The following is a 15,793-nucleotide window of genomic DNA, read 5'->3' as shown; positions in this document are numbered from 1 at the left end:
AAAATATTGTTCCACAAAAATGGAATTGGGGACAAGGACTTGGCGGGGGGGGGAGGGGGGCGGCAGCGGGGAATGAAAACAGCACATTAACCCAAACCAAAAAGGGCCTGAAATTGTATCAAATGTAGGCAGTCTATATAACAGGTTAGGGTCACATTCCAGGATGCCCAAGGCTGAAATTCACAACGCTGCAGGATCATGGGCCCCGAATTCACTGACATTGACCAATTCCCCTTCCGCCTCCAAATCCTGGTTTCTGGGACATTCCTCCCCAGGGAGGCCCTCTTATTCCTCCACTGAGGCCACTGCGTGGGCCTCCTGGTCCACGTGGTCTATTATCCCGACGATCACCTTCTCTAAGAGCTCTTGTTTTCTTTTCCTCAACATTCAAACGGGCCTCACCTCTGAACATGATGGGCCTGCTACCAAGGATCTTCTGCACTGGCTTTAGGTCATCAAACACCACAAAACCCAAACTGGGTAGCTTTCCACCACTATGAATTTGAAGTTCCACAACATTCCCGTGACTTCGGAAGAAATCTTTTAGTTCGGCTTTGTCCACATCGTGTGGAAGATTTCCAACAAAAAGCTGATAACTGTCTGGGTATCGTACAATTCTCCTTGTATCCATATCACCCTGTTCACCACCTTCATGAATTGGTCTGGGTCCCCGCTGGGATGGGATATTAGTTCGTTGCTCCCTTATTCTCGGGTCCCTCTGGGGCCTCTGTGGTGGTGTCTGAGATTCCGGTTTTGATTCTTGGCGAGCCTGCAATGCTGGTACTTCAACAACATGAGGTGGTATTCCAGACACTGGAACAGCTCCACTAGGTGGGAGGTTCTTCCTGGTCACAGATGCCCAAGAAAACGTTCTCAGGTCCTCCTGTACTGCTGGAGCTGTATCTACAGGGACAGGAGATGATGAACTCTTTGGAGTCTCCTCAGAAACAGGCTCTTCCAAAGCTGGTCCAGGCTTTTCTTCCTGGCTTTCAGTTTCAGCTTCCTGCTCAGGCTCTGGCTCCACAACAGGCTCCTCCAGATGCTCCTCCAGGGCATTGCTGACAGTCTAGTCATAAAAAGCTCCAGAGTCATCAGGAACAACCTCAGGGGTCTGCCGTCTTTCTTCTGGTTCTTCTACATCTTCCTCAGATTCTTCTTGGGGTTCAGTAATAAAGCCACCAAAAACCTCATCTTGGTATCGGAAGATGTCATCATGAACATGGAATTTGTTTGCAACAGAACCCTCAGGAGCAAGTACAAATGTCTGCATGGATCTTGGGAATGCCTGGTGATTATGAGACAGCAGGCCCATCACCTGGACCACAATGCCATCGTTGAGGGTAGCATGAGCATCCACATGACGAATGTTGGTAGGACAATTTGTAAAGTTTGGGGACATCACTCTCCCATGAATTTCCTTTTGTCCATAGACGGCATCAGCTGGTTTTCCATTGGAATCTAAACCTCCATGAACATAAGATGAGTCCTTGCCATAAAACCTATGCAACATGTCTGGTGCCTGGCTCAGCAGAGTAAATACTGCCTCACGAATTCCCGCCCGACCCGCAGGGGACTTGGCTTCTCCATAACCATCTCTTTGGTCAACTGCAATCTGCAGGGCTGAGCAGGAGAGGAAGAGTCTTGACTCGGAAGAAGGCCGGGTGGCAAAACCCTCTCACACAATGGCCTCCCAGAAAACTCATTTCTTAAGCATCGGTACACCCTGTGATGTAGATGCCACTCTTGGCCCCATTTTACAGTAGAGGGAACTGAGGCAGGCAAAAGTCTAAGATACTTTTTCAGAGACACATGAGTGTCTGAGGGCAGATTTGAACTCTAAGCCCTGTACCACGTGGCTGCCTCATGCCCTGAGCAGGAATGAAAGAGTGAGCATCCCACTGTCCTCTGCTGACTCACACTTGGGGTGGCCTGTGCCCTCGGGTGGCACCTTGTCTTGGGAAGGACTTTGTAAGAACATCCAGAGAGGGGCAGATAGTTCTGTGGACGGGCTCATGGCAGGAAATGCCCAGAAGGCAGAAGGGAGGCCTAGAGAGCGGAGAGGGTTAGCTGGCATCAGCCCAAGAGCCAGGGTCCGAGGCTGATCCTCCTCACACTCTCTACACAGTGACCAATGATCTCATGCTTGCAAAGGCTCATGGTCTTTCTGCTGCCTTTGACCCTGCTGAGCAGCCTCTCCTCCTAGATTCTCAACTACTGGTGGCCCCATGGATAGAGAGCTAAGACTGCAGTCCTAAGAGGACCCAAGTTCAAATCCTGCCTCAGACACCCACTAGCTGTGTAATCCTGGGCAAGTCACTTCCCCTCTATCTGCTTCAGTTTTCTCCCCTGTAAAATGGGAGCAATAGCACCTACCTCTTGGGGTACAAGAGGATCAAATGAGATCATATTTGCACAGAGCCTAGCACATAGTAGGTGCTCTAGAAATGGTTATTCCCCTCCTGCTCTGGTTCTTCTCCTAGATGTCTGGCTTTTCCTTCTCAGGCCCCCCCAGCCTTGTTGTGGGGATTCCACAAGGTTCTCTTTGCCCCTACATGCCCTCAGTGACCTCATCAGCTGCCCTGAGTGTAAACTACCATCTCTGGGTATCTGGACATCCAGCCTGGAATTTTCACTCTTGCATTGGTTAGTCAGTCAGCAGACACTGACCATGAGCCTGCCCTGTGCAAGAGAAGAGAGATCAGGATATAATGAGCCTGACTCAGGCTGCTCCTGTCCTCACAGAGCTCCTGCCACCACTGGTGACCATCCTGGAGGCATCCATGGGAGACTTCTTCCTCCTTTGAACCTGCCTCCCTGCCAAATTTCCTTCCCCCATGATCCTCTGGAAAGCCTTCCATTTGTTTTCACTTCTACAGCTACTCTTGCATCTACCTGTATCTCTGTGCTCCCCCAGAGCCCAGGACCTCATCACCCCTTCTGTGCCTGGACTTTCATTAAAGCAGCCTCCAATGGGTCTGTCTGCCTCTAGTCCTTCTCATTCAGTACTCCACCCAGCTGCTGAAGGGATTTTCCTTAGGCAGAGATCTACCCTTCCTCAATAAACCCCCCTGGCTCCCTATTGCTTCAGGGATCAAAGAATGAGCTCTTCTATTAATTCCCTTCAAGTTTGGCATTGGAATCCAAAAGGAGGCAGAGGAGAGACTAATAGAGTTGGGTCAAGCCAAGTCGCTGGTCATTGCAAACACTCCTTTTTAACACCTAAAAGGTTACTCCACACGTGGACGTCCATTCTGAGATCACATGGGCTTTCCCCTTTGAAGCCAAGAGTGGAGAAGCTCCAGCCAGCCAGAGCTCTGATCATGATTTAGATTTAAACCCATGAAAGGAGGGGAAGCCACCAGACAGGCTGGTAAGACCTAAGTCACCACCCTTCTGAATGTGAAGATAGATTCCAGGGATCAGATCTGGTCGAAGGAAGTCTGAAGAATTCTGGAGAGATGCTTAGACACCACCCAGGCAGCAGCGGCAAGAACCTTCCCAAAGAAAAGGAGAAAGAAGCCCCACTGGCTGGCTGGCTGGCTGAGGAGTCTTTACAGATAGCCAAGCAAAGACACCTTCAGCCGAATGCAGAATTCCAGACAAGAGGAGCAGGATGCTGGGATGGCAAGATGCTAGGATGCAGGGATGCAGCCTTCTTAGACATGCAATGCAAAGAAATGGAAGAAAACCATAACAGAAGGGAAAGCAGAAAGAGCAAGGAAATGGTTCATGTGGAAATGGACAGGATGAGCCACCAAAGTGGGAAGGACCCAACAGAGGAAGAAGAAACTAAGAGGAGGAGGAGGAGGAGGAGGCAAGAATATCCCAAGAGATCCAGGAAAGGTCTTAACGTCCCCATCGACCACGGTCAACCTGTACAAAAGCTCAGCCCAGCTAGGTGAGGAGTGGAGAAAGAGCCGCCTTTGTTCAGGGTGGAGGAATTGCAATTCAGGACAATATGGCACCTTTTTCAGACAGGGCTGGTTGGGGAGGGAAGGGGAAAGAGCACTTTTAGAGGCAATAGTCATGGAAAATTGAAAGAGGGCATTGAATGTGGAGCCACAGAATAGTGGCGATGCAGGAGGGGAGTGGCAAAATGTCCTTGTGGTTGTCTCTGTCCAGGAATCTGCCCAGGGATGTGGAGGTCTTCTTGGGGGCAGTTAGAAATAGCTGGTCAGAACGAAGATCCTCAGGGATTGACTGATGGGCTGGAGTGCTTAGAAACTGCTCCTCAGAATAGGGTGGCCCCAGATTCCCAGGATGGGGCTAGTCTAGGATAAGGCTGATGAAGGGCAGAGTTGAGCCACTTCAAATCCCAAGTGATGGCATCGTCACAGTGCTGCACTCAATATGGAGAACAAGGTAGTGGCGCCTGGTTCGGCAAGGATCTGGTTAAGTCTCAGTCCTAAAGAAGGGCAAGGCCAAAGGGTGTCCAAATGCCCAAACAATGGCACTCATTTCACAGGTCAGCATGGTTATGCTTCAGCAGTATGTCAACAGAGAATTACCAGAAGAGCAGGTTCTGTTTCTTTTCTTTTCTTTTCTTTTTTAACCCCTACCTTTTGTCTCAGCATCAATTCTTTTGTTTTTTTAAACCCTTACCTTCCATCTTGGAGTCAATACTGTGTATTGGCTCCAAGGCAGAAGAGTGGTAAGGGCTAGGCAATGGGGGTCAAGTGACTTGCCCAGGGTCACACAGCTAGGAAGTGGCTGAGGTCAGATTTGAACCCAGGACTTCCCATCTCTAGGTCTGGTTCTCAGTCCACTGAGCTACCCAGCTGCCCCCTCAGCATCAATTCTAAGACAGAACAGCAAGGGCTGGGCAATCAGGGTCAAGTGACTTGCCCAGGGTCACACAGATAAGAAGTCTCTGAGAGCAGATTTGAACCCAGGTCCTCCCAATTCCAGCCCCGATGCTCTAACCATTGCAGAACTTAGCTAGTGGGTTTACCACACACTAGATTACTGTGCTCATTTCATTTACATCTGCATGCTGTGTGCCTAATTGATTCCACTGGTCAAAGTGGAGAGGCAGAGAAACTAGAAGCTAAATTGCCGACATTGTCTGACTAACGGTGAAAGTAAGGGAGTTCCATAAACAAAATCTACCTCTGCTTCGTGTCTATGCTAAAACCTTTCACTGTGTGGATCACAACAAAATGGGGCAAGTCCTCAAAGAGAAGAGGCACCAGAGCATGTTACAGGGCTCCTGAGGAACCCACGCGTGCGTCAAGAAGCCACAGTTAGGATCCACATGGACCAACTGGTTGGTCTGATATCGGGGAAAGAGCGCAGCAAAGCTAGAGACGGTGCAGCATTCGAAATGCCAGGCTGGACGTGACATCTCTGGGAGAAACGTCAACCGTGTCAGACAGGCAGCCCATATGCCTCTGATGGCAGCAGGGGATGGAGAATCAAGAAGCCTCTGATGAGGGGAAAAGAGGAGAGAATACAGGGCAGCTGGGTAGCTCAGGGGATTGAAAGCCAGGTCTACAGATGGGAGGTCCTGGGTTTGAATCTGACCTCAGTCACTTCCCAGCTGTGTGACCCTGGGCAAGTCACTTAACCCCCATTGCCTAGCCCTTACCACTCTTCTGCCTTGAAACCAATACACAGTATTAATTTTATTATAATTCTAATAAATTATTTATTTAGAAATTTATGAAATAAAATTTTATTTTCATAAAATGAGATTGGCTTCAAATTTTATGATTTTATTAATCAGAAAGGAATAGGGGAGAAGGATGTTGTCAGAATAAAATGAGGTAATATTTGTAAAGCACTTAGCAGTTCACAAGGTAACTATTATTATTATTAGAGAGGTTGACCAGTAGAATAGTTTAGGCACACAGCATGCAGATGTAAATGAGCACAGTAATCTAGTATGTGGTACACTCAAAGATCACAGCTTTGGGGGTGAGAACTCACTATCTGACAAAAACTTTTGGGAAATCTGGAAAGTATTCTGGCAGAAACTAGGACTAAACCAGCATCTCACACTACATATAGTAAGATAAGCTCAAAGTGGATGCATGATCTAAATATAAAGGATAATAGCAAAAGCAAATTCATGGGGCAGGGAAGAAATTATCTGTCAGATATATGGATAAGAGAGAAGCTCATGACCAAATGAGAGAGAGAATTTCACTATGGATAAAATGGATCATTTTAATTACATAAAATTTTTTAAATTTACAAAACCAAAACTAACATAAAAAATCAGAGGTAGGAGATTAGGTAAAAATCTCAGCAGCCAGTTTCACCAATAAAGTTCTCATTTCTAGGATATATAGCAATCAAAGTCAACTTTATGAGGGTAGAAGCCATTCTCTAATTGACCAATGGCCAAAGGAATTGAAAAGGGAAGTTTTTAGAGAAAGAAATCCAAGTAGTCAATAGTCAAATTAAAAAATGCTCTAAATCATAAATAATTTGCGATATTGAAATTAAAACAATCCTGCAGCACCATTTGATTGGCAACCATGAGATTGGCAAAGTTAGGGGGGAAGGAAAATGACAAATGCTGGAGGGATCTTTGGAGAACAGGCCCATTAATGCACTATTGGCAGAACCATGAACTGGCCAAACATTCTGAAAAGCAATTTGGAACCATGCCTAAAAAGCTATTAACCGTGCACACCCTTTTCTCAGCAGCAGCAGCAGCAGAGGAGAAAGGGAAGGAAACCTGAGAGCTATTATGAATAGAAATGTAACAGGTTTTGGCAATAGTTTTGGATGTGGTTGGGGGTGGGGAGCACTGAGATGTAAGGAGGAGGACATCTAGGATTCTTACCCCCCCCCCCCAGACTACAAACCTGGAGTACTGGGAGCCTGGAAAATGAAGTTCAATGTGGACATGTAGAGTTTAAGAAGTCTATAGGACAGAGGGCTGGAGCCAAGATGGCAGAGAAGATACACCAACCATCTGATCTCTACAAAATTACTCTTCAAAAAACTTTGAAATAAACCCTTAAAAGTAATTCTGGAGCAGCATAGTCCACAAAAAGGTGGGGTGAAACAATTCTCAGGCCAAAACAACTTAGAAGGCTGGCACAAAAGATCTATAGTGCCAGAGGGGAAGAGGAGTACAAAGCAGTACACCAAGACAGGCGCCACTGTGGCAACAGGCTTTGGGGGTGACTGAATCAGCAGCAAAGGTTTCTGGAGCTCTCAGCCACAGATAATAGGGGGGGGGGGTCAGACAACTGCTCAAAAAGAGATTTCAGACATCCCTTTGCAGGCTCTGGGTGCAGGACTTTTGTTGCATTTCCCATACACAGATCCAGGTCGCAGTCCTAGGTCTCAATCATGAATCAGAGTCTTAGGGTGAGGAGGGGCACTAGCACACACCAGTACTTGCAGCCACAGGGGATCAGGGGACCCTGGTCATAATTCCAAGAGGTAAAAGAGTTCTTGGGGTTACTCACAGACCACAGCACAGGCCTGGAGAGTATTAAACACAGCTCTCCGTACATCATATCATGGTGGAAGAACTGAAAACAGATAGATTCTTAGAGTCAGCTCTGAAGGCAGTTTCCCTAAGAGCCTAAAGCTTGGGACATGGTTCCATTTCACCACAGTTACAGAGCCCAGTTTTAACAGTTTTTTAGATTAAAAGAAAAAAGGCTGGAAAATGAACAAACAACAAAACAAGAAACTCAATATAGAAAGTTATTTTGGTGAAAGATTAAAACATGACCTCAGAAGTAGAAAGCAAAGTTAATACTGCTGCATCCAAAGCCTCTAAGAAAAATATGAATCATTCTCAAGCCTAAAAAGAATTGATGGAGGAGCTCAAAAAGGATAGGTAGAAGAAAAACTAGAAAAAGAAATGAGAGATACTGGAAAGTCATGGGAAAAGAGTCAATAATTTAGTAAAGGAGGCACAAAAAATACTGAAGAAAGAAATAGCACAAAAATACAGAATAGGCCAATTGATAAAGAAGGTAAAAAAATCTATTGAAGAGAAGAATTTCTTTAAAAGCAGAATTGTCCAAATGGGAAAGGAGATACAAAAGCTCACTTAAGAAAATCATGCCTTTACAACTGAAAAACTAGAAAAATAACAAATTTTAAAATTCCCAATTAAAGACTAAATTGGAAATCCTAAAAATCAAGGGAGAAATTAATAAAATTGAATAAGAGAACTATTGAACTAATAAATGAATAGGAGTTAGTTTTATAAAGAAGGGAAAAAACAAGTAAAATAGAGCATTGGTTAATTTTATCCTAAAAAAGGAAAAAAGAAAATAAAATTACCAATATTTAAAATGAAATTAATGAATTCACCATCAATCTGACATTCTAAGTGAAAAGAATGAATATTTATAAAAAATTTAAATTGCCTAGATTAACAAAAGAGGAAATAGAATACTTAAATAATTCCATCTCATAAAAAAATTAAGTGAATAAGACATCAATGAAATCCCTAAGAAAAAATCTCCTACCCATGAGCAGCTAATGTTTTTCCAATTGCCCATGTCTAGTTTTAAATCACCCTAGACAAAATAAAATACTTAGGAATCTATCTGCCGAGACAAACACAGGAACTATATGAACACAACTACAAAACATTCTCCACACAATTAAAATTAGACTTGAACAATTGGAAAAACATTAACTGCTCATGGGTAGGATGAGCCAATATAATAAAAATGACCATCCTATCCAAACTCATCTATCTATTTAGTGCCATACCCATGGAACTTTCAAAAAAAATTTTTACTGATCTAGAAAAAACCATAACAAAGTTCATTTGGAAGAACAAAGGATCAAGGATATCCAGGGAAATAATGAAAAAAAAAATACAAAGGAAGGGGGCCCTGCAGTCCCAGATCTCAGACTATACTATAAAGCAGTGGTCATCAAAACAATTTGGTACTGGCTAAGAGACAGAAAGGAGGATCAGTGGAATAGACTCGGGGTAAGTGACCTCAGCAAGACAGTATATGACAAACCCAAAGATCCCAGCTTTTGGGACAAAAATCCACTATTTTATAAAAACTGCTGGGAAAATTGGAGGAAAGTGTGGGAAAGATTAGGTTTGGATCAACACCTCACACCCTACACCAAGATAAATTCAAAATGGGTGAATAACTTGAACATAAAGAAGGAAACTATAAGAAAATTAGGCGAACACAGAATAGTATACATGTCAGACCTTTGGGAAGGGAGAGGCTTTAAAACCAAGCAAGACTTAGAAAGAGTCACAAAATGCAAAATAAATCATCTGGAATACATCAAATTGAAAAGTTTTTGTACAAACAAAACCAAAGTAACCAAAATGAGAAGGGAAGCAACAAATTAGGAAACAATCTTCATAAAAACCTCTGACAAAGGTTTAATTACTCAAATTTACAAAGAGCTAAATCAATTGTACAAAAAATCAAGCTATTCTCCAATTGATAAATGGGCAAGGGACATGAATAGGCAGTTCTCAGATAAAGAAATCAAAACTATTAATAAGCACATGAAAAAGTGTTTAAATCTCTGATAATCAGAGAGGTGCAAATCAAAACAACTCTGAGGTATCACCTCACACCTAGCAGATTGGCTAGCATGACAGCTATGAAAAGTAATGAATGCTGGAGGGGATGTGGCAAAGTTGGGACATTAATGCATTGCTGGTGGAGTTGTGAATTGATCCAACCATTCTGGAGGGCAATTTGGAACTATGCCCAAAGGGCGACAAAAGAATGTCTGCCCTTTGATCCAGCTATAGCACTGCTGGGTTTGTACCCCAAAGAGACAATAAGTAAAAAGACTTGTACAAGAATATTCATAGCTGCGCTCTTTGTGGTGGCCAAAAATTGGAAAATGAGGGGATGCCCTTCAATTGGGGAATGGCTGAACAAGTTGTGGTATATGTTGGTGATGGAATACTATTGTGCTAAAAGGAATAATAAAGTGGAGGAATTCCATGGAGACTGGAATAACCTCCAGGAAGTAAGTGATGCAGAGCGAAAGGAGCAGAACCAAGAAAACATTATACACAGAGACTGATACACTGTGATACAATCGAAGGTAATGGACTTCTCCATTAGTGTCAATGCAATGTCCCTGAACAATCTGCAGGGATCTAAAAAACACTATCTACAAGCAGAGGATAAATTATGGGAGTAAAAACACAGAAGAAAAACAACTGCTGGAATATCTGGGTCAAGGGGATATGGCTGGGGATGTAGACTCTAAATGAATATCCTAATGCAAACACCAACAACATGGAAATAGGTTCTGATCAAGGACACATGTAATACCCAATGAAATTGTGCATTGGCTGCGGGAAGGGTGGAGAGAGGGGAAGGAGAGAAACAATGTGATTCTTGTAACCAAGGAATAATATTCTAAATTGACTAAATAAATTAATTCAAAAATAAAAGGCAGTATAGACAATGAGGAAATATTAGTAGTCAACATGTATGCATCAAATGGTATAGCATCCAAATTTCTAAAGGAGAAACTGGTGGAGCTCAAGGATGAAATAGGTAGTAAAACCACACTAATGGGAGACCTGAACCTTGCTCTATCTGATCTAGATAAGTCAAACCAAAAAAATAAATAAGAGGGAAGAGATGTGAATGAAATCTTAGAAAAACTAGAGTTAATACATATGTGGAGAAAAACAAATAGGGACAAAAAGGAATACACCTTCTCAGCAGCACATGGTACATTCACAAAGATTGACTAAGTACTAGGGCATAAAAACATGGCAAACAAGTGCAAAAAGAGCAGAAATAATAAATGCAACCTTTTCAAATCATAATGCAATAAAAATAATAATTAGTAAAGGTACATGGAGAAGCAAATCAAAAATTAATTGTAAATTAAATAATATGATTCTCCAAAATTGGTTAGTTAAACTACAAATCAAAGAAACATTTTTTCAAAATCTATGGGATATAGCCAAAGCTGCAGGGGGAAATTCATATCCTTGAGTGCATATATTAACAAATTAGGGAGAGTAGAGTTCAATGAATTGGGCATGAATATTAAAAAACTAGGGGAAAAAAAACAAATTTAATAGTGAATTCTATCAAACACCCAAAGAACAACTAATCCCAATATTATACAAACTATTCAACGTAATAAGCAAAGAAGGAGTTCTACCAAATTCCTTTTATGACACAAATATGGTACTGATTCCAAAGCCAGGCAGATTAAAAACAGAGAAATAAAACTATAGACCAATCTCCTTAATGAATATAGATGCAAAAATCTTAAATAGGATACTAGCAAAAAAAAACTCCAGCAAGTCATCACAAGGGTTATTCACTATTACCAGGTAGGATTCATACCAGGAATGCAAGGATGGTTCGATATTAGGAAAACCATTCACATTATTGACCATATCAATAAGCAAACCAACACAAATCACATGATTATCTCAATTGATGCAGAAAAAGCCGTTGACAAAATACAACTCATTCCTATTGAAAACACTAGAAAGTATAGGAATAGAAGGGCTTTTCCTAAAATAATAAACAGTATATATCTAAAACCATCAGCAAGTATCATCTGCAATGGGGATGAATTAAAAGCATTCCCAATAAGATCAGGAGTAGAAACAAGGATGCCCATTATCATCTCTACTATTTTACATTGTACTAGAAACACTAGCTGTAGCAATTAGAGAAGAAAAATAAATTGAAGGTATTAAAATAAGTCATGAGGAGACCAAGCTATCACTCTTTGCAGATGATATCATGGTCTACTTAAAGAATTCTAGAGGATCCACTAAAAAGCCAATGGAAATAATCAAAAACTTTAGCAAAGTTCCAGGATACAAAAAAAATCCACATAAATCTTTAGCATTTCTATATACTTCCAACTCATCCCAGCAGCAAGAGTTAGAAAGAAAAATTCCATTTAAAACCACCCTAGACAATATAAAATACTTAGGAATCTATCTGCTGAGACAAACACAGGAACTATATGAACACAACTACAAAACAGTTCCCACACAATTAAAACTAGATCTAAATAATTGGAAAAACATTAATTGCTCATGGGTAGAATGAGCTAACATAAAAAAATGACAATCCTACCCAAATTAACTTACTTATTTAGTGCCATACTCATCAAACTACCAAGAAACTTTTTTAACGAATTAGAAAAAATAACAAAGTTCATTTGGAAGAACAAAAGATCAGCAATATAAAGGGAATTAATGAACGAAAAATGTGAAGGAACGTGGCCTAGCAGTAAGAGATTTGAAACTGTACTATAAAGCAGTGGTGATCAAAAGAATATGATACTGGCTAAGGGACAGAAGGGATAACCAGTGGAATAGACTTGGGATAAGTGGCCTCAGCAAGACAGTCTATGATAAACCCAAAGATCCCAGCTTTTGGGACAAAAACCAACTATTTGACAAAAACTTCTGGGAAAACAGTATGGGAGAGATTAGGTTTAGATCAATATCTCACACCCTACACCAAGATAAACTCAGAATGGGTGAATGACTTGAATATAAAGAAGGAAACTATAAGTGAATTAGGTGAACACAGAATAGTATATTTGTCAGATCTTTGGGGAAGGAAAGATTTTAAGACCAAACAAAAGTTAGAAAAAATTAAAATTACAAAATGCAAAATAATTTTTATTATATTAAATTAAAAAGGTTTTGTATTAACAAAACCAATGCAACCAAGATTAGAAGGGAAGCAACAAATTGGGAAAAAATCTTTATAACAAAAACCTCTGACAAAGGTCTAATTACTCAAATTTATAAGGAGCTAAATCAATTGTGCAAAAAATCAAGCCATTTCCCAATCAATAAATGGGCAAGGGACATGAATAGGCAATTTTCAGGTAAAGAAATTAAAACCATTAATAAGCATATGAAAAAGTGTTCTAAATCTCTTATAATCAGACAAATGCAAATCAAACCAACTGAAGTACCACTTCACACCTAGCAGGTTGGCTAACATGACAGCAAAGGAAAGTAATAAATGTTTTAGGGGATGTGAAAAACTGGGACATTAATGCATTGCTGGTGGAGTTGTGAATTGATCCAACTATTCTGGAAAGCAATTTAGAACTATGCCCACAGGGTGCTAAAAGACTGTCTGTCCTTTGATCCAGCCATAGCACTGCTGGGTTTGTACCCCAAAGAGATAATAAGGAAAAAGACTTGTACAAGAATATTCATAGCTGTGCTCTTTGTGGTGGCAAAAAATTGGAAAATTAGGGAATGCCCTTCGATTGGAGAATGGCTGAACAAATTGTGGTATATGTTGGTGATGGAATACTATTGTGCTGAAAGGAATGATGAACTGGAGGGATTCCATGTGAACTGGAAAGACCTCCAGGAATTGATACAAAGTGAAAGGAGACAAACCAGGAGAACATTGTACACAAAGACTGATACACTGTGGCACAATTGAATGTAATGAATTTCTCTACTAGCAGCAATGAAATGATCCAGGACAATTCTGAGGGACTTATGAGAAAGAACACTATATAGCCACATTCAGAGGAAGAACTGTGGGAATAGAAACACAGATGAAAAACAATTGATTGATCACATGGATTGTTGGGGATATGATTGGGGATATAGACTCTAAATGATCACCCTAGTGCAAAAATACTAATAATATGGAAATAGTTCTTGATCAATGACATAAGTAAAACCCAGTGGAATTGTGCATTGGCTATGGGAGGGGAGGTCAGGAGAGGGGAGGGAAAGAACATAAATCTTGTAACCATGGAAGAATATTCTAAATTAATTAATTAAATAAGATTTTTGAAAAAATGTCTATTAGCACTAATATCAATGAATACCCAAAAGCTTTAGAATATGGGATCCTGCCATTAATTGTTAAATATTATGGGACTTTGATTAATGATTATGTCTAATTCTTGGAGAAAAGATCACAAAAGAGCCACTGCACAGTGCCAAGGAGCACAAAGTTAACTTTCACAGTACCTAGGAGCACAAGGTCAAGGAGACCAACCAATTTCAGTGGGATTGATGATATTCTGTGCCAAGATAGGGAACTTGAACTTATTTGGGAGTTCAAGTAAGTGGCTGTTTGACAATGTCAGACGTAGGATTCCCTTGAGCCAGATACAGACTTGCAGTTTGGCTGCCATTTTGGCTCCCCTATCCCTGAGAGCAAAGGTGAAATCAGACCAGGGAATGATATTTCCTTTTCCCTTTTCTGCTTCTTCATTCTCTCTCTCTCTCTCTCTCTCTCTCTCTCTCTCTCTCTCTCTCTCTCTCTCTCTCTCTTGATTTTCTTTTGACAAATTATTCATATACCTCATAACTCAGCCATGTATCCCAAGGTGATTCATGTATTGGTCAACATCCTCCTCAGGAGGGATTTTATACTTGTCATAAAATTCTAGATTTATACAAATTTTTCTTGGTTCAGAATAATTTTAGGATATGAAACTTGCTATCTCCCCGAATCCAGAAAATGAACTGTTTGGACAAGGCATCATAGAGATGCCTGCAGAAACCACATACTGCACCAAAGGATCCAGAATGGATTTTGGGATGTAGTGAAACTGAACTGTGGGGGGTTGAATGCATTTATTTTGAATGTATACCCTTATGCCAAAGGGAACTGACCCCTAACTGGCTTTTTTTTTCAGTGTGCCTAGCAATCATTGGTTTTGCTCTCTTTCTCTTTTATTTCCCTCTTATCCCCAAATTATTGTAATTTCCCCTTAGAAAGTACAATATTGTATGTACCTCTAGAGATCTTTAGAGATATAAGTTGGTTATCTGTACTGATTCATTGGAGAAACTAGGCATGTAAATCTGGGAGATTTCCACCTGCTCGTTTCCCATGGGAATCACAGGGGGGATTGTGTAATTAGAATTTTGAACCCCAGCATCCCACTTTCATTCTAACATTACATCCTTATGTTTTGGAGATCAAGTTTTTGTGCGACTCCGCCCCTCACTGTTTTTTCCCCTAATTGAGTTTTGTGGAGGTTGGGGGAGTGCCAGACAGGATAATTTTTCTCATATGTCTTTATTCAGGTTTTTACTTTTATTCTTATATTTTTCTACTTCAAGTGATTATTAATAAATCTTATAAAATATAATCATTGGAGATATTGGATATTAATTTTAATCTTACATTTTGTAGTAGTTTTAACATTACTAAGAATGCTAAGGGGTTATATGACATCCAGTGTACAAATCACCATCGTCATCATTGTATAGATTATTGGAATAAGGATGTTAATATTGCTGTTATGTACCAACCCCCTCTGGTATGGCTGCCTGGGCATCCACGCCAGCAGTCACCTTCATACATAAGGCCTTTAAGCACATGTTGTTTTGTATTGGCACTAGGAGGAACGTTAGCAACAATCGGCACTTTGATTTCTTCCCTCACCACCCCTTCAATAGCGCTATCTAAGACATTGTTTGTAATTCATGTCAACTGTGGCACACACGACACAAATTTGGCCTGCCGGGATGAATTGGAAATGCCGTGTTTGGGCTTGGCAGAGGTTGAAGCATTGAATCCTAGAACAGGATATTGCATTACACCTTTGAATATAATAATATCTCCGAGTGACAAAATGTTGCAGAACACGTCAAGGAAGCTAGGGGAAAACACAATCGTACATCGGATATTATTCCAGACCAGACTATATGTGAACAGGAACCTGGCAAAGTAGCTCTAAACTGGAAAGAGGCCATAACTTCTTTAGACCCGAGGAGTTGGTTTGGCCGACAGAACACAGGAAGCTTGGTCTCTATCATACTTTTGACAATCGTGTCAATGTTTATTCACAGCTGCCCAAGACAATGCCTAAACTGCGCTTA

The 15,793-nt window shown here is 41.1% G+C and overlaps 1 protein-coding gene across 1 annotated transcript; it reads right to left on the bottom strand.

Annotated features, from left to right (window-relative positions):
• Positions 1 to 211: 211 nt before the first annotated feature.
• On the bottom strand, positions 212 to 1,789 carry LOC100027865 (ras GTPase-activating protein-binding protein 1-like). Its single transcript, XM_056821350.1, is given in 2 exon segments — positions 212 to 1,536; positions 1,539 to 1,789. Coding segments are annotated over 2 exon segments (1,380 nt in total). The 5' UTR covers positions 1,594 to 1,789.
• Positions 1,790 to 15,793: the final 14,004 nt, after the last annotated feature.

Source organism: Monodelphis domestica, chromosome 3 (genome assembly GCF_027887165.1).
Source record: "Monodelphis domestica isolate mMonDom1 chromosome 3, mMonDom1.pri, whole genome shotgun sequence".
NCBI classification, from domain to species: Eukaryota; Metazoa; Chordata; class Mammalia; order Didelphimorphia; family Didelphidae; genus Monodelphis; species Monodelphis domestica.
Note: the sequence above shows the minus strand (reverse complement) of the source record. Positions and strands in the feature narration are given on the sequence as shown.